The sequence below is a fragment of the Molothrus ater genome, chromosome Z (genome assembly GCF_012460135.2).
Source record: "Molothrus ater isolate BHLD 08-10-18 breed brown headed cowbird chromosome Z, BPBGC_Mater_1.1, whole genome shotgun sequence".
NCBI classification, from domain to species: Eukaryota; Metazoa; Chordata; class Aves; order Passeriformes; family Icteridae; genus Molothrus; species Molothrus ater.
Genome location: NC_050511.2, coordinates 38,439,324 through 38,464,985, shown reverse-complemented (window position 1 = coordinate 38,464,985; position 25,662 = coordinate 38,439,324). Strand labels below are relative to the sequence as shown.

Below are 25,662 nucleotides of genomic sequence, written 5' to 3'. Positions count from 1 at the left end.
AACATCAAGCAGGCTCATTAATTTAACCACATGTGTTAGTATACTTCCTGGCTTCAACTTGTTCTGAGACTTGCTTATGTCCCTGTGGTGATAAAAGTGTTTGATGGCTAATTGCCTGTGGGACCCATGTCGCTTCAGCCAGCTGCTGTGCTGGAGAGTCTCATAGCGTGTTTTGATACTCAGAGGAGATCAGTAACATCTTGGTACTGCACAGGTCCTTTAAGAGCTCTGCTGACAGCAACAGTGGCAGACAAAAAGGGAGTGTTAGTAAAGAACACAAAAGCAGTGGCTTTGCTTACTTGTCTTTGAACAAATTTGGGGCAAATACATATTGTACACTAGCAATCCAACAGCTTAACCTCAATTTTATTTTTCACTTTTTCTTTTTTCTTTATTTTTTCTGGACAGGATCCAAACTCAAATGATAGTTGTGATTCACTAGGGCTTATGTATTTATGTATTTATTTATTTATTTGTTTCTCATAGTAATTAAACAAGCTTGTTAATTATCTTCAAATTTTTGTCTGGCTGAGATTATCATGCTATATAAATCCTGTGTTTGTAAGGGTTAGCTGTATAAAGCAAGCTTGGTTTGCAGGACTGCTGTGGGGGTTCTGGTGTAATTTTTGGTTTATAGCTTGCAAAGATGCATATTCATTCATTTCTGTGGCATCTATGAGTGTCTGAATTTGTCTCCAAGTGGGCAACAATTAATTTCTGAAAATTGCCACCACATTCTGTTAATTGACAGTTGTCTTTACAGTTTTGACAGAAAGAACAATGATTGAAAGGCTGCAAGAGCTCATTTGGTCTTCCAACCTATGAGACATTTCTTTCAGAGAGATTTAAAGGTTGTTATACTGCCTGCTGTGCTATTCTCTATCCTTCCGTCAAAGAAAAATATAATAGTAAAGCAGAAAAAAATTGCATGCTGTTTTTTGGTATCTTTTACCAGTGCAGTTTGGTTAGGTTTTAATGTTCTGGCTACATGATAGTGCTTATCCCACAAAGACCAGTTTTTTAGAGTGAAGTCTGCCATAGGATTTAGATCATTTATAGTACAGGTTCCATTCAGAACTGAGTAATATGTACAGCTGCATATGGTTATATTTTTTTCCCTCTTACTTGTATGGTATGCAAGGAGAAACAGACCTGAAATATTAAATTTATTCATTTCAATTAAGGAGAATACTCTTTTTTTCACATAAATGTGAATGATCAATTACAAATACAGAAATTACAGTGATCGAAGGCCTTCTAGTGCCTTTTGTTTTGATTGAGCCTAATCTTAATACTTTCATTTATCTTGGAGCAAGCATTTTTAGTTTTTCATCATGCATAGCATTTGAAACAAATGCATGCTCAAATTATTCTAAAATTCTGAATGAACTATTGATGATGACAAATTTGGATAAGAAAAGCCTGAAACACATCTGGGTGTTAAATTTATTCTAAGATAATTTACTGATTACTGTGCCTCTTTTGCTACTTCGTCATGATGGGGTTATTAGTTTAACTTCTTAATATTGCAGATAAATTACCAGCCTTATGAGATGTAAACAGACACTCCCTACAGCCCATTCTTGTGTGCACACAAAAAAAGGTGGTATAAATCCTCTCTTTGTATATTTGTTCTTGGTTTGAAGCCAGTGTTCAGTGCTGCCTGATGTGGAGTTAAAATCTTTTTTTCAGGATTGTGGAATGGCTCAGGACACTACAGTGCCCAAACTGAACTTTGAGTATTGGTTGGATAAAGCTATTGAGTGGGGTCAGGCCACTACTTTGGAATCACAGAAAGATGTGTGCCTTCACTTGCCCCAGCTCCAGGAATTTCTACATCAGCTTTATGAAACAATAAAACATTTGGTAAGTGGCTTTAGAAGGAAGAGTGACCTGTTTTGAAGAGGTCCTCCAAAACAATTTGCACCATGTTTTGACAAAACCAGAGGGTAACAGTAGCAAAAAGGTTTATCTTGTTGACCTAAGGTAATACTGGATCAGGGGGGCAAACTGGGGAAACAGTCACAGGTAATGCAAACAGGAGTGTGCTTCCTGTTTCCCTGATTTATTGTGAAAGGGGCTTTTTCTACATGATTGGTTGATGTCAGGTGAAGTTTCCCAGCCAATGCTCTAGCGTCTTAAAAAAACTCTTTAAGTAAAGAAGAACTTGATTCTGGTTGTCAGGTCATAAATTGGATGATTTAAAGGCCTTAACATGCAAAACTGTGACTGGTCCTTTAAATCTTAGGGGGTCTGCTGACATGTTAACCCCAGTGTTTGTTATGGCACACACAGTGAATTCTAGCAGCATGGTCAGATCACTGGCATAAACTGCTGCCTGTTCTGTTTATTGATTTAATTATTGTCTGCACTCTTGAGTAAAAGTAGTTGTTCATGTTTAGTTGCTAGTATATTTTTCTGAGTATCACTTTTTCAGTGTATATATTCAGTATAATTAGCCTTAGAAGTACTGCATTATGGCATAAGGCTTGCTTCTTCTGGAAGTTCTTTTTTTAAAATATTCTTATCTGTAGACAGCAGAGTGAGGTTTGTTTCTGAACTGATTTTAAATGTTAAATTTTAAGTAAAAGGTTTTGGAGGAGTGGAGTTTCTTCCCATATTTGCATTTCTTTCTCCTTAAGGGGGAAAAAGAATGTTGCTACTTCACGTAATCTGAGGCATGGCCTGAAATGGATTTTGTGAATATGGCCCCAGAAAGTCTTGGTGTAGCCCCAAACATGAGACACTGTAAGGAATTTATTGTAGTAGCAGGAGATGCTCATCATCCTTGCTACTTGTATGTTATCTCAGTGCAGCACTGTTTTTTAATGCCTTCATTTATTATATAGTAAAGCTACAAAAATGGAAAAATAAGACTGACTACACAGGATTGTATATAAAATACGTTGTCTATTACTTTTATAGTGAAACATCTTTCTATTTGGTTAGAAGTTAAATGTCAGTTTGTTACTGGATAGTTATTAAGGAAGTTAATTTAAAGAAAGTAAACAAAAGTAACGAAGTAATTTTATGCCAGATATTAATCTCTTCAGAAACTGTGAGACAGTGTATTATAACAATCAACAAAAATGTATGTTAATTAGGCTTTTAATACAATGATATTGTATACTTGCTAGTTACTGGTACTGATCTGCTGGGTGTGAGGCAAATGAACAAATTTTCTAACATAGTTAACTATTTGGTAAGAAAATTACCTAAGTTTTAACTTATTTGAATGATGATATTATAGAAAATCTACATACCTGCATGTGTTTTGCTTTCAGAGCATTTCACAGTATGATAATTTGGATTGTAATTTACAACAGTGAGTATCATTAACAGTTCTCTTAACCTACTTTTGATGTGCAGTATATTTACTATCTTTTTGCTTGTGTTTTAGCAGGGTCCCACTGTAGCAATCCAGCAGTTCCCTTTAATTGGACAGCTTCTAGGAAGGCTCTGTTGGAATCCTTTTGTTATAGGATATGGTAAGAATGTGTTAAGATATTTCTGCAGCAGTTCCATAAACTTTATTTTGTAGAAATTAGGAAAATACGAGTTGTTGCGTACTATGATTTTTTTTCCATAAAAACACAGCAGTCTTTTTTAATGAAGTAAACTTTTGAGATGAAAAGGCTATCCATGGTGTTTAAAATATATGGGATTCAGAAATGTTAAATTCACTTTTGGATCTAATTAATTTCATGGAATCTTGGCTTGGGACCAGTAAGTTTTAAACCCAGTGAGTGTTTATGTGCATCATGATTTCCATTCTCATTTTTTGCTGTATTGATTACATTTTGCTGGAGTCTCAAAATGTACAAAATGTAGTGCTTCAGATTCTTACAACGGAAATTTCCTTCTGTGTGTATCAGAATAGACATGTATGCTAAGACAGAAGAAATAACTTATCTGATATGTATGTTTTGTAATTAGTCTATGTTATGATTGTCTTTGTTTTTATTGAATCCTTAGGATGTATTTTCCCCGTCTCTCCGTCCTTAACTAGTGACAATGCACATAGAATCTAAATTAAAACAGTAAAGTAGTAACATAGGAAAAAGGCATATGGAAAAACAAAATGCTCTTACTGGTGGTGAATATGTGTGTGGATGAGAATATAGAAGAGAAAATAAATTTGGCACAGGAAAACTGTTTGGAGGAAACAGGCGCTCCTTGTGCTATGTCATCAACAGTTCTGATGCATTTTTCAGGAACTGAGATGTTAAATTTTTGATAAATTACTTGGGATCTCATTTAAGCAGAAAACTGATTCTGAGCTTCCCTGTGAGCCCCTTAAAATAACTTTTTGTCAGTCTTTTTCTCTTATTACAACTACAAATAAAAGGGAAAGAAAAGAAAAATAACATTATGTCTCTTCTGCTTTATGCTTCTTTTTGGGGAAATAGAGAAAAGGGCAATTTTTTTTCAGCTAGAAGGGCTTTTTAAGTCAAGCACAGCATACATCTTCTGTTTTGGCTTTGTCTTCTAGAGAGCTTCAAGCACAGGCAAAATGAACTTGTCTGTAAAACACATAGTAGATGTGTGTAATGTCAGCATTTCACCTCTGAAAGCAAAATTTGGGAAGGAAACATAGGTTTAGACATAGACCACTTTTGCAGAGCAACAAATGTGTGCTTTTTGAAAAGCCTTTTCATACTTAGAGATCTATTTTTACTACAGAGAGGTTTCCCTTCTAATCATAGATTTTGAGTGCGTTGGTAACCATTAATGTTTACATGCTTTGCTTCTAAGTTTTTGTTTGCAATATGCAAGTCTTCAGATGGTAAGTTTTTCTGAGCTGACAGTATATTGTGTTATAGAAAGTAGCTTCGCTTATATTTCTCATCAGAGTTGAAAGCCATCTCTGTCTGCTTTTGGCTCCTTTTCACAAAAATCCCAGCAGTACATTCTTGGTTTCCTCTACTTCTTTCCTCTTTTTTGTGTTCTTTCAGCATTTTCTGAAGCTGCAATTTGCACTTCTTCTGCAATTTGGTCAACTCTGAAGTTTGCTTGACAATGAAGTCTTGCTACAGTTTGGTTTTTTTTGTCTCCAAGTGGCAAGCAAACCAAAGAGCTCTACTTGCTCAAAATGGTATCCTTCACTTTAATGCTTAAAGATTTTCTGACATCAATAGACCTGAAGATGTCTGCTTATACATTACCACCACTTCCTCTTCTTAGAGTCACCTGAGCACTCTTTGGACTGGTGGCATTTTAGATTCAGCAGTTTTTCATTTTGTTTGGCACTGGTTCTGAAGATATTCTTTAAGATAGTGCTGGCTATAGCAGATGCTGACTCTCAAGTGGGTTTCATATAATTTCTCATTTGGATAAATAGCTCATTCAGGCATGTGTTGAGATCAGGCCACCCTCACAGAAGAAGGAACTAATTTTGTTCAATTCAGTCTTTCATACTAAAAAATTGAGAAGGAAAAACAATATAATTTTGCATCATGTCCAAACCACAACACCTATCACCTTAGATGAATGTCTGTTGGTGCTGGAGGCTGACATGGCTGACCACTCAGTGCAGGAAGCATAGTCTCTGAGGGAAAATAATCTCCTCATAAACACTCCTGAGGAGGAGGTGACCAAGTTAGCCTTGTTTAGAATGCTAATGTGAGGGAAGCACGACTGAAGAAAATCTCATGACTGTACTTGTGGTCCTGAACCACAAGGGATACAGGAGGAATTCAGTTTTGGTTATTGGAATTCCAGTGGTGGTGTTTTTTCTGTTTGGGTTTTTTGGTGTGTGTGGTGGGTTTTTTTGGTTTATTTTTGGCAGAAGGGGGATTAGTTGGGTTTTTTTTGTTTGTTTGTTTGTTTTTATTTGGTTTTTTTTGTGGGCTGTGTGATTATCTTCTCAGTAGAACCCTTCTGGTTTGAGTTTTAAGCCCAAATGCCTCGAATCCCAAACTAATACTATAAATGCTGGGAGGTTTCTTGGTGGCTCTCTATGTCAGTAAATGTGTGTGAACAGGCAAGCTTGAGAATGGACTAATTTCAACAGAAAGTTCAGTTTTAGCTAATCCACATTTTGTGATATGTTTCAATAAAATTTTACAACAAACTCTAAAAATAATATTTCTGGCTGTGAGATTAGGGTTTTCTTTCTTCTGTCTGGCCGCACGGTATTTATAAACTGAATGTGCTTGGGATGATTGAGACTACCTTGTGTTATGAGAAAAACATATCTTTTTGTTCTTTGTCTGGTTTTTTATTGTTTTTTTTCGTTGTGAGATTGGCAGGAAAGAAGTACAAAATTATCATAAAGGTTTGGACTTTTGACTGGTTGGTTGGTTGGAAGTGTTTCAGTTCTTTTGTTTGTTTGCTGGTTTGTTTCTTTGGTATTCTTTTCCCTTTTTGTGGTTGATGTTTTGTTTTTCTTTCTTTCATTTTTTTTCCCCAAAGCAACTTGCAAGCTGTCTAAAATTTCCTACAGAAATTTTTTGTTCTCTTTGTTGGAATACAACATTAACCTTCTTAAAGGAGTTCTGTAGATAGGTGGTAGATAACCTTTTTTGAGCTGGAGTATCCACCTTTGAGTTTTTAATTTTATTTCTGTGGATGTATTAATTGGTTGTTTGGGTATTAGTCAACCTTTCATGCCATAGTAAGATTAAATGCCTTTGTTTGTATCCTGATAATGCTTTTCAGTGTTCATCATGATGATAGGTTTTCCATTGAGATCACAGTTGCTAGAAAACTGGGAGGAAAAAATCCACCACTAGGTTTTCGATGGCTCTGTGTTTGGTCTTTTGATAGGATTATATTTTGCAGCTGCTGTAATTATTTTAAGATCTGGGCTAATCTTCCCATCTTTCATCCCCTGTTCCAGGGCAGCTGTGAAAACAGTGAACCAAGAGTTTCCCTCAGAGTGTGTCATGGGATATATCAGCAAGATTATGGGCTCTTTTTCTTTTTTTCATAGATCTATGGGAGGCTACCTCAGTTTTGGTCAAAAAGTAATTTTTTGAACTAGGAAAATCTGAAGTTGTACCAGTTCCTTATTTTTGGAAACTTTTGACTTATCTATGAGACCAGCATAGATTGGTTTCACTGGGGATGAAGTTTGAATCTATCTGTGTTAATCTGTGTAAACTTATTATGCTAGCAAAGTGTGCCAGCTCAATTTATTTAGGCTTTGTTTTCATCATTTTAGCTTTCATTATACTGGTTTGCATTGCACATATTGGAGCAATACATGCAAAGTATTTTATAGTATGCAGCAAGTCATCACATGTAACAAAAAATTTTCTCATCCAGAAATCTATTCAAGCAGTTACTTGTATTTTCTTCACAGCTTTTCTTAATTTTTTAAGTTAAAAGAAAACCAAAATTTAAATAAAATTACTTATTGACATATTGTAGACATACACTATAAACTGTATGAGTCAAAAGAAGAAATACTTGAACTATGTATATGTTGTTTGAGATAAGAGGTTTGGAGTTGATGTCTTCTTCCCTTTTTCTGTGTAATTTATATAATTGAAGGGTATGTCAAAAGCCAGACTTCACAATCAGGCAATATTTAGTATTACTAATTAATAATGTTTAAAATCCTTATTTTCCAAGAAGTAATTTGCTTCCTTAGTGATTTAGTCATTTAAGTAAATAAACCACTCATTATTTTTTCCTCGCAGATAATGTCGTAGTAGAGTTTAGATGAAAGGTGCTTTTGAAGAAGATAGTTGTCTGTTGGTGCTGATGTCTGAATGCCAGTTGGATATGATCGGGATTTAAGAACTTCTGCTGAGTAGTATGCAAGATGCATCCTGTAACTGCAGAATTACAAAACATAGGAAATTGTTAGCCTTGTAAAGATCCATATTAAAACAAGTCCCCAAACACACAAAAGCAGAATACCCCGAACTGTGGCGGGTTAAAAGTGTATGCTTGGGAAACCATTTCTATTGCAGAGATGTTAGTCAGTGGGAGGTCAGTAATGGCCTCCAGGTTTGTTGGACATTTATTGAGGAATACTGGTTTAAATCAGTGTTAACATCTTTGGTCACCTGGTGAAAATACAGGCATTACTTAATGGACCTTTTATTTTTTCCTCAGGCTTTCTCAACAAAGCACTTCTAAATAATACTGTTTATTGCATCCTGGATAACAAATACAGAGAAAACAAAAGAATTTACATGTTCAGCTTGATAATCAAATTGTCTCATAACATAATGTCTAAAACTGATAGTATCACTTATTGGTATTATTTTTAACAAGAAGCTTATTGCATACTAAGTGAACATTGTATCTGAACTACATCTGGTTTTCAGAATTTCAATCACACAGTTTTGTTCTGGCATTAAATTCACTGTAGAACATCTTAGTATGTGCCAAAGAACATTAGGGAAAAAGCCACCAAAGCCTATTGAAAACAAAGTTGTGGGAAATACTCATGAGTTAAATGTCTCTTCAGCTGCTTACTTCAGATAATCAGCTCCTCTATAATATCTGTTCATCTGAGCAGTGAGAGTTGTGCTCATTTTGTAGTAGATTCTTAAAGAAGAGAGCTAATTTCAAACACTGGGTTAGAATTAAGTAAAACCCAATCTGATCCTTAACAGAAAATTGGAATGGGATTTTTTTGCATTATCATTTAGCTATTCTGCTGTCTGCAGAAATCAGACATGCATCAGTCATATTCCTGATGCATGGAGACTTTCTCTATTTTTACAGAGAACTTGGTAATTTATATTCTAGTTATGAATGATTTCATACTTCACAAACTTTAGTTTTTTGTAATTGAGCATACTTGAGTTGTGCAAGCTTTAGACACAATGTAATAAACTATTTTACTACACTAGACTATTGTCTGTTATTAGTGATATTATTTACTGTGTTGAAAGTTCCTCGAAGGTAGCTTCAGGTATTATTTATCTGAGTGAATTACTAGGTCCTGCAAATTTCTTAAGATCATCTAACTGTTGTATAGATTCTGAACACTTTGGTGCCTTTTAAACTGCTGTTGAAGGAAATGATTACACCAGACTTTAATAACTTTAATATAGTGATTAAAGTTAAGTGTGTGGTATGAATCTGGTAGAATAGGAGCAGCATGAGTTGAGGCTGATATTTAGGGCCTGAATTTTGTGGATGAATAGAGATTGTTGTGTGTAATTCTGTCTGTGTTTTGTTTGGGTTTTTATTTTCCCTCTAAGTGTATCTTTATTTGCTTTTTTCCGTGCAGATGAAAGCCAGAAGACTCTGATGTGGTGCTTATGCTGTCTGTACAGCAGTGAACCACAGAATGCTGTGGAACTGAAGGCCAACAGCTGGATACGGGTAAGTGAATGAATTCTTCCCTGGACTGCTTTGAATTAAAATGATGATTTAAAGGTTCTACATCTATAGCATGGATACACTGTCATTCTGTCATTTAAGAAACTGCTCCAAACACAATTTACATACATATTGTGTTGAAGAATATATGATTCTAATTATAACACAGTCAGTCTCATTTTAAATCTGAAAAGGATGAGGTATTTTACGTTTGATAGTTTTGATACTCTTCCTAGATTCACCAAATCTAGTATCCTTGAATAAGGAGCAGCAACCTCAAATCAGAAGGGAAGCAAGTGTTGCTATTAAAAATAAAGAAGCTTTCAATTAGGATAAAATACATAACCTGGAAAAATGTCATGCTTTGTTTAGAAAGCAACTTATATTTGTTCTGTAATTTTTATTCTTTTTTGGTTTTGTTTAATCTCCTGCCTATGAAGAATTTAATTGTGTCTGAACTTTTTTCAAAGACAGTCAGAGAGGGAAGAGGCAGTGCTTGTGTGTGGATTTATATTTAGTGGCTTAATGAATAATGAATATCTAACTTTAGTCCCAAAATTAGAGTTTTGCATGGCACATCTGTTCATATTTTTCGTATTTCCACACTGAATTAACAAAGCGCATCAGCATGTAAATAGCTTGCAGCATATTGATGCTTAATATTTTACATGGCTGACTAATTTGAGGGTGCAGTTCTGTTGTGTCCTTCATTTTTCCATGGCTCCATGTAAAAATGTGGTAGAAAATATAAAGGGAATTTTTAAAAATCTTTTAGTCCTCACAACTTGTGGGAATGTAGCAGCCTAATCAATATTTATGTACAGCTCTGCTAAAGCTGAAGATATTACTAGATTTCTGTAGGTAGATAATTTCTTACTTACTAGTTTATTTTGTGTGTCATATTATCTAGGTATGCATGTAATACTAGGATGTACAAATTATTATAAAATAATTGATGGTGATGACAATGCACATTTTTGTTGTTAGTAAACAGCTATTGTTGATATAAAAGCAGTAGTCTTAGAAATAGTTCACAGCTATTGTTGATATAAAAGCAGTAGTCTTAGAAATATGTTCTCACAGTCTTTTAGGTGGCCTTGGGTACCTGTATATACCTGTTTAGTGGGCTGTACCACTTACCATGAAAATTTGAACAATTTAATGCTGAGTAAAATCACCCTTATTTTTTTCCTATCTTTAATGTTTTGCAGGAGGCTTTTACTGAGGTTAGTATACTTTTAATTCAAAGTGTGGCAATGCTTGAATACCAAAGTAAAATGACACAAAAAACCCCTCTGCCTTTCCAAATGTAGTCTTGCTGATTCCTTGTATTCTTTGTAATGAAATAGGAGAGGCACAGTAGTATGCAGTTAGTTGCTAAACAGAGCAAAATTTGTCCATTTTGCTTTTTAGTAGCATAGCACATACAGATGCATTAATGATGCATATTAATAACATGTGCGTTAGTGATGTTCAGTGGTGAGGGAGAGTTGTACCCAGACAGTCTACTACAGACAGAAAAAAAAAACTTCAGTTGTTTTAATCTACAAATTTCAGTTTAATCTGACTCATGTGATCCATGTAACTGAATTGATGCTGATATAGGGAAAAGAATCAGGTAAGCAAGAACAAACAGCTGGAGATGGATGGAGATGGGGCTGCTGCTTTTGTCTTGTATTGAAACTAACATGTCAAGTATTTGGTTCAAACTGCCCTGTAATATGCAGAAATTTTTCCACCTACTCTGTGTGTTTCAATCACCTGTAATAGCCACTGTAACTTGATGTGTCAAGAGTTAACCTAAAGGTTAGGGAAAGAGGGCATGGAGGAGTTCAAAGCACAAACATATCTTACTCGCTATTTTTATTGTTCAGCACTTACCTGGTTGTCTAAGGTGAATGCAGCATCACATGAGAATACAGCAGTTGGGATTAAAAGAAAGGGTATTATTAAATTGTTTTCTAGAGTTAGTAGAATTTCTTCTCAGTTTTTTACTGCCCAGTGGGTGTCATCACAAAACTTTTTGAAGAAAGTGGTTTTATTTCCCTTTCCTGATCATCACTGTCATTCTAGTCACCAGCAATTGTGGTACAATAAGGACTATCATGCTTGTTTTTACAGAAGAACCTAAACTAAATGTTTTGCTACTCTTGAGGGTTTTCTTTTGCCATCTGTGATAATGATTTATATTTTAAAAAACAAACAAAATACAAAGTCGTATCTGATTAGAAAATTACATTATTTGGTCAAGTTAGTGTTGAATCTCTTCGTCCCCTTGTTTTAATAGCTGTGTACATTAACTGTGACTTTACACCTTGCTTTTTTTGTTGGATCTTTAGTGCATCTTTAGCTAAGATCATTGATAGCAGGGCTGATCTCAAGACTTTTGTTTTTAGCTACTAAATTGCATTTTCAAAGTTGCAAAAAATGTATTTAATGTTGAATGTGTTTAATTCTGGCTTACTTTTTAACTTTCCTGCCATTGTCATAGAGAAGCTGTGTTGTTTTTAATGGCAAGAAGGGTAGCTACCCACTTGAAATGCATTATTACTACATTTCTGAAACTAAGAGTGTGCAGGTCGGTAAGTTCTTTAAAAGAATAAAATGTGAAAAGAAATTTAGTGATATTTAAATAAAGTGTGCGATGTAGACTGTTCTTAGGAGTAGATGCTACTTAAAATGGTAGATATTTTTTGTTTTGTTTATGACTCTGAGCCTTAGTGTTGGAATCCAGGTTACACAGGTCTTTTGTAAAGCCAAGCGCAGCACAGGAAGCCAAGATGCATGCTGCCACAGATGTCTCACTAATAAAAACGATCATGACCTGGTGAAACCAGTCTCTAGGAAAGTTACTTAGTTTCTCCAGCTGGCCTTCTCTGAGCAGAGATTTTTGGAGCTGTGAAGTACGTATGGTTTTAGAATAGACTTCTCTGTGATGTGGCTAGAGCAGCTTCCTTTCACTGCACATTACTCTTGAAATCACATTTCTGCAAGTGAAAGCTTTTTTGAAGGAGGTTTCCTTTTTATTAACTTGGCCACACCTTCTTCTGTGCTCTCAGTTTATGAGCTATGGTTATGAATTGTTTATGTCTCTGGAATTTATTTCTAATACTGCTTTTCTTTTGAAAATCTGTATCTTATGCATGGCCATATCTATCCCCATCTTTCTTATAAGCCCCTTTTAAATACTGGTAGGCTGCAGTAAGGTCTGAAGACCTTAAAATAAGACAATTGTATTTGCTTCTTTGTCTGTTTTATGGGTAGAAGCTTATGTTGTAGGATACATGGCTGACCTGTATTTGCTAAAATATAGTATGCTGAATATGTGAGGCAAAGTTCGAAACTGGATGCTGTTGTTTGTAGAACATAGTAATAACAACATTGTTGCCTATTATGATATTATTAGCATGTTTGCTAACTTAGAAACAGTGGTGTATATTTTTATATACCAGTAGATGGCATTCTTCCTATCACATACAGGTACGCATATACTAATTTTCTATTGATATGTATGCAGTTTTCTGTTTCACAGCATTCTAATAAATACACTTCCAAGGAAAACTGAACATTTATTTTAATAGTAGTCTCAAATTTAGAAGCCAACTTCCCTGCTGCCCTTATTGTGGGGCATTGTTTCGACTCTTTGTTTCTGATGTTGATTACAGTAATGAGAATTGTGCGTTAAGATTCCTGACATTTTTGGCAACAGTTCAGGATCCTCACTAATAAGAAAATTAATTTCATTTTTTGCTGTATTCACAGTGCTTTCATTTGAGCTGAGTTTTTAATTTTTCTGCCCATAATTTTTCCACAGATGTAGAAGAATTCTACCTGTGTTTTCACTTTCTTTGATAGTGACTGCTTATTAAAATTTGGGGTTGTAGCACTTAGGGCTTTCTATCCAAGGATGTGTTATATTAAAGTGTATATGTGAACAGTTTACATGTGAACACCTCAAACCTTGGTTCTGAGGTACTTACAATGAAAATCTCACATTGCAAATAGCTTGAGTAAAAAGAAACAGCTATTCCTTTTCTCTCACTTCCTCCTCCTCTCACTGTTGTAAATTTACAAGTAGTATTCTGAACAGCACAGGTTTTTCTGTATTTCCACTCCTTTGTTTTTCCTATTTTCCTATTACATGGTTTCCTAGTAGCTCATTTGTATTATTAAAGGACAAACTAACCAATCTGTTCTGAGTATCTGTAGCATGTCTCTCATTGTATTTCTTGGTTTGCTGCTCCCATGTTTTCATTCATTCGGTAACCTCTTTTTAAATTGCTGCTGCTTTCACGAGTTTATTTCCTGTGGGTGTGAGACTTTCCCCGTGATGTGGGGAACAACAAGCTGCTCATTCTTCTGTGTGTGGCCTCTGGTTAGGAGCCAGCATTCCCTGGTGCAGCAGCACGGGCACGGTCTGCTGCTGGAGCCGGCGCTGCTCGGAGCCGGGAGATGGCGATCTCTGCCCTGAGCGCTCGCCGCTGTGTGCCCTGTGCATCCCTGCCTGCACAGGGCTCTAACTTGGGTGCTGCTACACCTAATGCAATGCTGTGGTGGCCTTTCCCGGGTGTTCCTGCATGTGTTTTGATAAAAAGGCAGTATCATACGGTGGGTTGCTGATAATTTGTTAAACTTGCTGTAGAGTGGCCTGGGTTGGAAAGGTCCCACTAGACTACATTGCTCAGAGCTCCATCCAGCTTGAAAACTTCCAGGGTTGGGGCATTCACAGCTTGTCTGGTAAACCTGTGCCAGTGCTTTACTACCCTCACAGTAAAGAATTTCTTCTAAATATCAAATCTAAGCCTACTCTCTTTTAGTTTAAATTCATTTCCTCTTGTCCTGTCACCACATGCTCTCATGAAAAGTCTCTCCATCTTTCTTGTAGGCTCCCTTCAGGTGCTGGAAGGCTACAATTATGTCACCCCAAAGCCTTCTTTTCTCCAAGCTCACCCCAATTCTCTCAGCATTTCCTCACAAGAGAGGTGCTCCATCCCTCTGATCATCTAGGTGTCCCTCCTCTGGACTCTCTCCAACAGGTCCATGTCCTTCCTGTGTTGGGGACTGCAGGCTGGATGGAGTGTTCCAGGTGGGGTCTCACCGGAGCAGAAGGTGAAAATAAAAACTGGGAATTAGTTCTTGTACATATACATTGTCTTCAGCTATTCTGTTTTGAAAGTTTTCCTTTCTTAGTTAAAACTAAGAGCAATCATTAAATAAGCATGTCTTATAAAAAAGGAGACAAGAACATTTTCTATATTTCCTGCTGCTAATGGTTGCCTGTTCTGGAGGCTCTTCTGAGCACACAAGAGATTCTGAATAATTACAGGCTAGTGATCCCTTTTGTCATATTGCATTTTTTATGTTTGGAGTTTTTTAGGTTATTCCGACAATTTATGATTGGTTAAAGCCTTGAAGCACTGGAACAATGTATTTTTAGAAATTTTATTGTTATGCTATGCTATTATTAATGTTCTTAACATTCATGAAAATTTTAATCCAATTTTTCATGCCACATAGGCATGAAAACTTCACCCATATGGAGAGGGTGGGAAATGCAGACTTTAATGTCATTTCTGAGTTGATAAACCATCCTGATAAGCCATCAGAATTGGGTCCAACAAATGCCAATCTTACAAACTTAAAGGCTGACTTACAGCCAATAGATCATAGTGTAAATTAGAATTTAGAACAAGTGGTGAGCTACATGTTAGCAGATATAGACCAAAGTTGTGATTGGTTGTATTCATCAAGCACCAATTGGACAATCAGAGCCAAAAGAAAACGAAAAAGGTTATGTCAGTCAAAGCTAAAACATGGAAAAATTGAATACTAATTTTGTCAGGGCCACTTATCAAAGAAAATCTGACAGAGAGGGAGGAAGAAAGGTGAGCTGAAGGGGCATGCCGATCTAAAGTACCTGATGGAACTGAATAACTTTTGCCAGAAGCTGGGACAGTGGACCAAAAAAAAAATATTCCGGTTCAGTAGAGTAGTACTCAAAGTGCAGAACAAACCTGGAGAGGCCCAGATATTCTGTGACTCTTTCCTGAAGGCCACCTGTTCTGTAGAATAACTGGTGTGTTTTTTGGCAATATACAAAGCCAACCCAAGACCAATGAAAGATTATTCATTTAAATATATAAGAAGAAAATATGTGATAATAACACAAAAATGGAAGTTTCTGGCTGGTGCCAGATATTAAGCTTTCTATAACATCAGGCTTGCTTTTAGAAAAACAGTCCTAGTTCAGCCCTCACCACAGGGAAAGCTGCATATAAATAAGTGCATGTAGTCAGAAGCTCCAAGTAATTTCTGAAAGAAGCAGAATTCCTGAGCTAAGTGAAACAAGCACAAAGGGTTTTGCACAGGCATAACACACATGGAGAAGAGTAGAGCAAGACAGATTGTACTAAGAATATCATGCATATGGATGCACTGTATAAAAAGTCTTCTGAATATCCTTCATCAAGTGGCCTGAACCATCCTTAAGTGTACTCTTGTGCAAAGCTCTTCAAGACGCAATATGTGCAGATCTTGAAAGATTTTCAAAACATAATGGAATAAATAATTTATGAAGAAGAATCCTCACTTTTGGTGACCATCTCTGCAAATAAAAAAACCCAGAGATGGTATCACTGCAGTCATGTCAGTTAAAACGGGAAAATTCTGCTGTTTGTGTCATGGGCTTAACATAAACAAAAATAAGAAATCCTAATCATCCACTGACCTCAGTTCATGCAGTTAGATGCTTGTGTGGTTTCTTTTTTTTTTTTTTTTTTTTTTTTTTTTGTGAAAATAGAGCTTCATCTTAAATAATAGTAATCCAGTTGAGGCCAAAAGGTCAGTAAATAAATTCAGAAATGGAAGACTTTTCAGCTCTTAATTATTGCATTTACGAAGGTAAATTCAGACTCTCAACAGAATTGCCTTTGACTGGAAAATTCAATAAGCATTTGGTGAGGCAAAATGTAGATATAGGTCAACTCTTAATCCTTGTAAGATCTGAGGCTATTCAATAGAGAGGCTAATTGTAAAGACTTGTTAGTGACACCGAGTGAAATTGAATATAGAGCAAGTCCAGTGGCAATCACCAGGGTCCGCAGTGAGTCCAGTGACTGCCACACCAGGCCCACAGGGACGAGGCAGGCCCAAGGTTTGGCTGTGAAGTCATGGCCAGGGGTCAGGTATATGGCCAGCACAGGCACGGCTGCAGCGGAGCTCAGGCAAGGCCCAAATGCCTTGCAAGTGTCCCTGCCCATGGTGGATGGGTGGGTTGGATTTAGATCATCTTCAAGGTCCCCTTCCAACCCAAACCATTCTGTGATGCTATGTAGGATGTACATGGAATTGGAATTACAATATTCTCTTCTTAGGTAAAGAATGTTGATTTGATTTTGGGGCAATATACTTGCCATCTTTCAAACTCATTACCTACTATTTTTTTTTTATGCACGCTTTGTCAGATTGTTAGGAAAACATTAGAAATTGTTAGGAAAGGACAAATGTTAGAAGTAATCCAAACATAATGTAAAGAGCTTTTCTCTTCTTTTCCTGAAAGATGTTCTTTTAATAATTAACTCTTATAGAAGAAAGTCTTCAAGTTCACATTTTTTTAGGAGAAAGGAATTTCAGGTAACATAAAGAAAATATCTAGTGCTCAAATTAGAGTGAACCTCAATATCTGTTCTTTAGTTTGCTTTTTTATGTTAGGAAGAGCCTAAATCACTTGTGAATTGTCATTCCACAGGGGATATGGGCCCCAAGATCATCTGATGGAAGACTTATTAAAATAGTGTTTGATTTATAATAAAGGATGTCTCTATGAGATAAGAGTACTACTTTAAGGACATATATGGGTAATATGTCTATTAAAAGGCTTATGAGTTGCTAGAGGACATACTGAGAAACATATATTTTCCTTATCTAGACAACTTTGAAAGAAGGAGATTAAGAGCTGAACAGAGATATCTGAGTTAAAATATGAACATATTTCACCTGCTATTTATTACTGAGAAAGTTAAAGGAGAGAGAATCTGTGTCATAGAGCATAGGTTTTAGCAGGGTTTTATTACAATACATTTCTCCTCTCCAAAGGGAAAACAATTTGAGTAGTATTTGGACTAAGATTAATTGTTGTTTTGGGCTATTTCTTACCTTTTTGATAATATCACTGCAATATTTTACCATGATAAAACACAAAATAATCAGAAGGGAATGTCAGTGTAAGAGGGATGGGAAGGCGTGGAGCAGGGGATCTGGTTTTCCCTGGCAGTTGTGGGGAGTTGGACGTCTGTGTTCCAGGAGGCATGCATCCAAGAGACAAATGGAAAATGTTAAGTCTCCTGGAGGCCAAAGTAGTTCAAAGTTACTTAATCACTTTCTGAGACTCAGTTTTGTGGTTTTACGGATCTTATGGCTTTTTTGGTATGTTTGGAAAAGCGTTGTCATTCCTCCTCTAACCTGTGCAAATAATCATCAGGAGCTTTGATCACTGCAGAGATCATAGAGTGTTCCTTCAGATGAAAGATGTCTGATGGTGATTAAAGTATGTATCTTGTTTATACTTTTTGTATTAATTTTTTCTGTGTTTTTCACTGGTCCTACAGGAGTCTTTGTAGCAGTTTTCCTCAATCACTATATATGGAATTTACCCTTGCCTTCCATCAACGGCTTGTATGTAAGAGGGTCTAAAGGTATTTCCTCAAAGTGGTCTGGAGTGCTTGGAGATAAATGGGCTTTTACTCAGTCCTTGATTGTTTTCATTCAGCCTTGCTTGTGATATATCCTTTTTCCCTCTTTTGCTAGGTGGTGGCACACTGCTTAGTGCAATATCTCATAGTTACAGCCAGTAGACAGTCTGTGGTTTTCACAGGAGCATTTGCAGCCAACTCCTGGTAAAATTGTTGAAATGGTACAGGCTGCCTGTACCATTTGTTAGAGAAGAGTGCAATAACAGCTATGTGTTGTGCACAATAGTGTTGTACTGCTTGATTTTGTGTGATAAAACGGAAAAAAAATCAAGAGAATGCATGTAGTGTAAGTTTTGAACTCCTTTACCACTTAATGCAGAGATCAGAATTCAAAATAAAATTTCTGCTTAGAGAACTGCTACTTATTTTGGTATTTAGGACTTATTTTTTTATTTTCAAAGTTGCTATTAAATATTCACTATTAAATATTCTTATAGAGGAAGGGAGCAGTTATAGTCATAGGGTCATCAGAAATATACAGTGGATGTAATAACAATATTAAGAGATATGTTCTGATATATTAGTATTTTCTAGATACATGTCTTATCTAGAATTCACAGTTTTTGTGCTTCTAAGATCTGATGCAACATCTTAGCTCATTGTGAAGATTTGGGGTGAATGGGTGATGTGTCAGACTGTATCTTTAAGTAGTTAGGTTAAAGTGAATATTTCAGTGGTAGATCTGCTTTATCTGTGTCACTGGCTATCCTGTAAGGCAAAATGTTTTCATAAACTTTAAGGAGAAGTATTTAAAGTATCCAGTTTTCAGACCATTTGTGCGCATTAAAAATAACTTGCTGTTCAGGTTCAATGGTTTTCTTGTTGGACAGTGCTTACACTGGGGTCTTGCCACAAGATGCAACAGATGCAATAGATTATAAGAAGACGGCTAGTATAATAATTACAGCATGGAACAGACTGCTGGCAGATACAACAACGTAGCATTCTCTTTAATCATAGTGCTTCCCATAGTGTGGGTGGCCACAGGCTGCAGACGTTTCAGTCAATCCCTTCTCCATGCAACAGTGGTTGTAAAAAAGAGCTGAAGTAAACAGCATTCCACAGACCATTAAGGGGTTTTAATTTTGAAAAAATATAGCTTTCCATCACCCCTCCTTTTGGCTGCTTGCTTCTGTCAGCTGTTACCTACCAAATCAGTTTTGCTTGAACTAAATTGTATATAATGTACTATCTATGGGCTCTTTAAAAAGTTTGTTGTACTCTGTTGCGGCTTTTGTTATTAAAATATATATTACTTTAAAACCTTTGTTGGTTTTTGCAGCAAGAAAAAACCTCTGGCCTTACATTGAATGCTGTGTTATGTTAAATTTAAAAGCTTTTCATCTTTTTTTTATTCTCCTGATTTTTTTTTCCTTCAATGCCCAGTGTGGTTTTGCTGTTTCTGTAAAGTGCTTTATTTTCTCCCTAGCCATTAGCACAATACCTTTTCTCCAACCATAATGAAGGAGAACTTTTTTGTGTTTTTTTAACCTTGTGGCCAGTTTACTCCTTTGAAAGTTGATTTCCCCTCCTTGATATTTGACATATAGTCATTTGGAATCTGAGTTTAATGGAATAGATTTAAGCAGCTAAACTTGGTGTCATGAAAATTGTTACATAGCATTTACAGGCCTTTTTTGGAGTGTGCAAATCAGCTGCAGTTGAGGACAAATAATTTAATTTTATTTTTAAGTGCATGTGCATGAAAGGATATATTTTGATAGATGACTTTTTACATTGTAATTAGCCATATGTGGAATCAAGTGTGTGAATGAGCTTGAAAGAAATGTCTTTTAAGTGTCAGTGAGTAACAGTTCAAAGTGAATGTTCATTTGAATCAAAACAGAGGACAGAGGACTTACATGAGATATAGACATGTGTTTAAGATCTGACATAATTAATTAAAGCCTAATGACTTAATGAACTCTTAATGTGATAAGAGACTTTTGAAATTTTAAATTGCTAGCTAAAATTGAACTTTAATAATCAAGTTGGCTTGCTTTGCAATGTGTACCAAGGGAGTAAAGAGCGATTCAGGCACTTTTCTCTGTCCTTTGCGCGATTAATTTGTGTTCCAGATACCAAGGACTTTATCCTGTTGAAGTGAGTGTACTTCCTAAGGTGTACACACCTTAGAAAACCCACATCTCATAGCAGTATTTGCTTGAAATTTGACATATCTGCCTCTTAAACTTGCTAATGTACAGTTCTGTTAAAGGTTGAAGACCCCAAGGGTCTTAGGTATGATTAAGTATGGGTGAGGGGAAATCCTGCATTGAAAATGGGAATTGACCAATGAATCAAAGATGAGTAATTGATACAGTGATAGTATATATTTGAGATTTCTAGTAGAATAGGTTCTAAAACAATTTATTTCATAAAGGATGGGAGAGTGATAAAAGATGTTAAACTTATTCATACAAGAAGAGACTGGGGCTGCATCTGTTTAACATGGAAAACATTTTAGAATGAAGATTTCTTCATATACAGGACATAAACTATTTCTAATACTTATTATCTTGAAGTTTTACTGATTCACTGTCAATATTTTCTTTTTTCTGTTGTTCTTTCACTTTTGTAAAGTTAGACAGAGGGAGTTCTTGGTAATTTTTAACATTTTGAAGATTATACATCTAGATAGTTAGTTAGTCTTCTCACTAGCTCTTTTGAGAATCAGCATTTTAAGCTGATTTGGACCTTCTCTGGTCACCTATAGACAGTTGCATTGGTAGGATGTAAGAGAATTAGCAATGTTTTCAAGTTTGCAAGCATTCCTGTAGTCTTCTGGTTGAAAATAGAATGGTATTATGAGCGGGCTGGGAAAAAACAGACCTCTCTTCTTCAAATGTAATTCTTTAACAATGCCAAGCTAACATGATTATAAAGGATTTCTCAGCTTCTGGGTCGAAATAAACAAAGGCTAAGTATGTCAAAGAAGAAAATGAGAAACCAAGGATTCTGCTTTCCTGCAAGGCTGCTTGAGCTTTAACAGCAAGTGTCACAAATTGCTAGCCAGCTGACATTTCTCAGAGCACTTTAGGTTTTCCAGGTGGCTCTAGTAAAGAAGAATGATTTGTTACTGAGACACAAAAAGAGGTCTCTATTTGAAGAAATTCTACTGGCATTAGATATTTTTGCTCAATTTAATATAACTGCGACCAGCAGTTTTTGTATTACCATTATAGGTGTATTTTGTGCTATTTTTTTGCTAAGAAGTTCAGTGGACAATTTTCTCCCCTTAAACATATAACAGCATGAGACTTAGGAAGTCCAAAGGGATTAAAGTAATTTTTCCTAAATATCATTGTAAATTAGATGCAGTATTTCCAATGTGTACCTATTGGAATTATAAAAATGGGTGCATACATTCATTGAAAAAAGCATAAATTTAAGATTATAATTTTTCTAGAAATTATGTAACTCATAGATTTAAAGTAAAAGTGAAACATCTTACAATCCATCCACTCTTTCTAAACTTATTCATCCCTCTTTTCCACACCTTTTTTTGTGTGGCTAAAAGGAATTCTTCAGTGGGAAGCTTGTATTTTGGCTTTTGAAAATTGTGGAGGGAAGAAGGAAATTAATTCTAAATCACTGGCTAGTTAAACCAGAGAGGTTTAAAAAAAAAGAAAAAAGATTTATGGTTTACTCTGGTAGAGCTATTGAATTTCCTTTTGTAATTTAGTGTAAATGTGTGTTTTATTTCAGCATCAAAAGTCTCCCCTTTTTTAATACAAAGAGTAATAGCACTTTCTAGGTGGGTGTTTCTTAAAGAGAAAGGAGAGAGTAAAGGGAAGGAGATTTGAAACTGCTTTTCCTGTCTGAGGCCAAGACTAGACTCAAAGCTTGCCAGCCCAGCAGTTCTTCAGCTTCTTTCTTATGATTTTTGAGGGTTTTGTTAGTGACTTACAGATGGAGCTTAGGCTTTGGAACTCATCCATTAATAAGTTTCATGGTCTTAGCCACAGTAGTAGTGCAATGTGTTTTTACTGTACCAGTGTCACAGAAGGTAACTGAGGCTGAATTGGTGAGGGAAAAACAGTGCAGCCTTCCCTTCCCCTCCCTATAATTTTCTTTTCCACATTTCATTTGGAAATTAGGATCATGTAACATTTTTCATCCATTTTAGGAAGAGAGGTAGAATATGAGACTAGTCTTTTTACTAAGCCTCATGTATCAGCAAGAGTAATACAATTCATAGCATACTTTAATTTCTAAAGAAAAAGCATATTTGTCTCAATGGGTTTTTGAAATTTTTTTCATTTAAGTTTTTCTAGTAGGCTTTCATGGTCCTTTAGTGTATTTTTGCCATACTTTTAAAATATTTTTAAAGAGAAAAATGTAATTATGACTGTTGAAAGAAAATTAAGGAAATTGGCCTAATATAAGAGCACCTAAAGCAGTTTTACTGAAGACACTGACTGAAGATGAGCCTGCTTAATTCTTCAGGGACAGAACAGGGTTAAGGGTAATCATCAGATAGAGTGTGGAGAACTTCAGAGAATCTATGTTTTCATGTCTGGGAATATGTGAAAAGTAATGAAGTCTGAGTATTAATTTTCTGAAAGAATAGTACCATTCCTGTAGGGTTTTTTTTGTTTGTTTTATTTTTAGGTCAAAAGTAGTTCAGTCTAGTCATTTATCTGTAGATTTTCTATAACTTGATCACATGCTTGAATGACAAGAGCCTTGTTTTTCTATGAGTGTTTAGCAGAATAATTTGTTTATGATCAACTGATCTGTCATGGTTATCAATAGAGATTTAGATGTAGGCAGATATCAGACTTATGTTCCAAGTGAAGAAGGACTAAAATGAGAAGATCCAGTAAATCCTAAACATAGCCAGCAGTTTTATTTAGTGTGCTGGCACAGAATTTAGCTAATGAAAACCATCCTGTAGATGCATATATCCATAAACTGTGCTGAAACAAAAAAACTCCCTGACAGTAAATGTCAGAAAGAAATGTAGGAAGCAAACCTCTCCTATCCTTGTACTTAGGCACTTTGACCCTAATTAACTAAATTACTGAAGAATATTCCATGCTTCCCCAATGTTAATTGAAACTGAAGTGGTTTCTTTTTTGCAAAACCTCTGAGTGATTACTGGAATAGACTGAATTTGCTGAAGTGAGAGGTTGTGTTCAGTAGCTAATAATTGAAAAGTATGTGTGTATGTGATTTAACGTTTTGTCTTTTAATTTTAAAGGAGAGACTGAACTTTTTGGTTAGCTAATCAATGGTCTAGTTAAAAAATTTTTTTAGGATTTTTACTATTTTTTTGGTGTAATATGCTCGTACATACTAATTGTTGTTCACAAATATATGCCATGTAATTTCCCCTAATTGATACACTGAGAATTTTATAAAATATTGAGAAAACAGAATAATTTTGAGTATGATAGTACTTTAAAAGCTGGATGATATTTAAATCTGTATGGTGTTTGATACCTCATGGTGGGAAATGCAAGCAGAGAAAGCTCCAAGCCTTCTCCAATGTCTTAGGTCAAACACTGTATGCATTTCTATCTCTGAGCTTGTATGCTGGAGGCCTTGGGAGCTCTCTGCGAAGGTAAGAAAGAGCTTGAAACTTTTAAACAAACTATAGCGGTGCAAGAGTCAGAAAATGGTTGTACTTCTATAGTTTGTTTAAAAGTTTCAAGCTCCTTCTTATCTTTCCCTTTCTCTGTAGTATCAGAAGCAGCTAAAGTAACACAGCCTGCAGGCGCAGTCCAGGCAGCAGGAGCAGCAGGAGCCAGGAGCAGGAGGGGGCCCACCAGAGGCAGGGGTTTTGCCTGAGTAGGCAGAGCCACAGCAGGCACAGCCGCAGTGAGCAGCAGAGCTGAGGGAGTTACCAAGGGTGCAGCTGGCCTGAACTGTTTGTTAAATATCATGATAAGCACATGGCATACTGGAAGCAACCTAGCGACTGTAAAATCCAATAGCTTAACTCCCATAGTTGTAGAGCTTAACTCCAACAGTATCCCAAAAACACATAGTAAAAGCAAATTCAAAATCTGCATTTTCAAAATTTTTCTGTACCCAGCTTGAAAGATCTTTAAGTTCTTGCTTGGGTACAGCACAAGAGTTAGATCTTACCAGAGTATAAATATCTCTCTGTTCTTTGGACGCATCTCTTGTCCTGTTCCCCAGAGCTCACCTGATGTCTCTTCGCAGGTGATCCAAGTCAGACTCAGGCCAGGCTGGGTCCAGCAAGCACAGTAATCTGCTTCCTCTCAGCAGTTGATGGGAGCTGGTAATCTGCTTCCTCTCAGCAGCCGATTGGAACTCGACTCTGACCCTCTTTTCGACTGGAACTTGACTCTCACCCTCTTTTCAGGGCTTCCTTTAATCATCCTCCAGGGCGGTCCCAAAGTGAGATGAAAGTCTTGTTCCTCACACGGTGGGCACCAGTTGTTCGGGATGCAGAAAGACAGGGTCAACTGATGAGGTGTTTAAAAAATGGTTTATTGCAAAATCAGTCTCATGGAAGGGTGAGATGAAGGTTGTTACATCCATAGTTACCACGTTAGAAGCCTTGTATCCGAAGCCATTAATTCTAGAATTCTAACTAATTCTAGTTACAATGTCTCTTATAAATTTCTTATCCAATCAGCTACTTCCACAAAGCTCGCTAGCACTTTCATAACCAATTGCTAATTGCTAAGTTTTGCACAATTTGCCACAATGTGTCTTTTTCTATCCAATCATGTAACTCTATTGAAATTTATTGCTGTATCTTCTGCTTTTTATCAATTTTACAAGAGGTTCTATTGTGAAACTCTAAAATCTTCTACTATTTTGCTTACTGTATTTGTTCACTTATATGAGGCCTATATCTACTTGCTTAAAACATATTTGTGCTTAAACTACACATTTTTATTCTTATTTCATGTCTGTTTCACTATTCTATTCTAAAGCTCCAAGCCTTCTCCAAGGTCTTAGGTCAAGCACTGTACCCATCTCTATCTCTGAACTTGTATGATCGAGGCTTTGCTTCTCTGTGCTTGCATTTCCCACACCTTATATTCTTTTACATTTTGATTTTGGTTTGCGGAAAACTGTTTTTCTGTGTTCTCCTGGAGCCAAGGAGCAAGTGAGCAAGAGGTCTTAGAAGCAAAATTAAAAGTCACAAACTTTGTTATGAGTGGGTGTGTGGAAATAATATGAACTGTATTATGTAAGCATCCCAGTCCCAGAATTGATTTTGTAAACAGTTGGTGAAATGGTCTTTAAATGAATATACTGCTTTGTTATTTACAGACTTAACCACCATGATCCTTCAGAACTGGCTACTTATTTCATGGTAAGAAGGTTTTAAAAGTACCAACTCTGTGTTTTATTGTCAATTAATTATTCAATCTAGAGAATATGGGACATGATAAAACTCACAGGTCTTTGGGCAGGATTTTTAAGAAAACGCTACTAAAATACTTATAGGAATTTGAGCTGCTGAAAGCTAGCAAACAAAAAATTAATTCATATTTACAAAACAAATCAGAGCGATGTGTATATCTTGCTTACTGAAGACAGTTTAAATGATTTAGGAAGTAACGTGGGCTGTTAGAGCCCTACATTTAAAGAAAAACCCTATTATGTACTGTTTTTATATTTTTAAATTATGGCT

The 25,662-nt window shown here is 36.0% G+C and overlaps 1 protein-coding gene across 1 annotated transcript in view; it reads left to right on the top strand.

Moving 5' to 3' along the window:
* FANCC (FA complementation group C) overlaps nucleotides 1-25,662 on the top strand; it is a 76,680-nt gene that overhangs the window by 13,518 nt on the left and 37,500 nt on the right. The window contains exons 2-4 of the mRNA XM_036403806.2: nucleotides 1,693-1,866; nucleotides 3,401-3,488; nucleotides 9,197-9,291. Of these exons, the coding sequence (XP_036259699.2) occupies nucleotides 1,693-1,866; nucleotides 3,401-3,488; nucleotides 9,197-9,291 (357 nt within the window). The remainder of the gene's footprint in view (nucleotides 1-1,692; nucleotides 1,867-3,400; nucleotides 3,489-9,196; nucleotides 9,292-25,662) is intronic.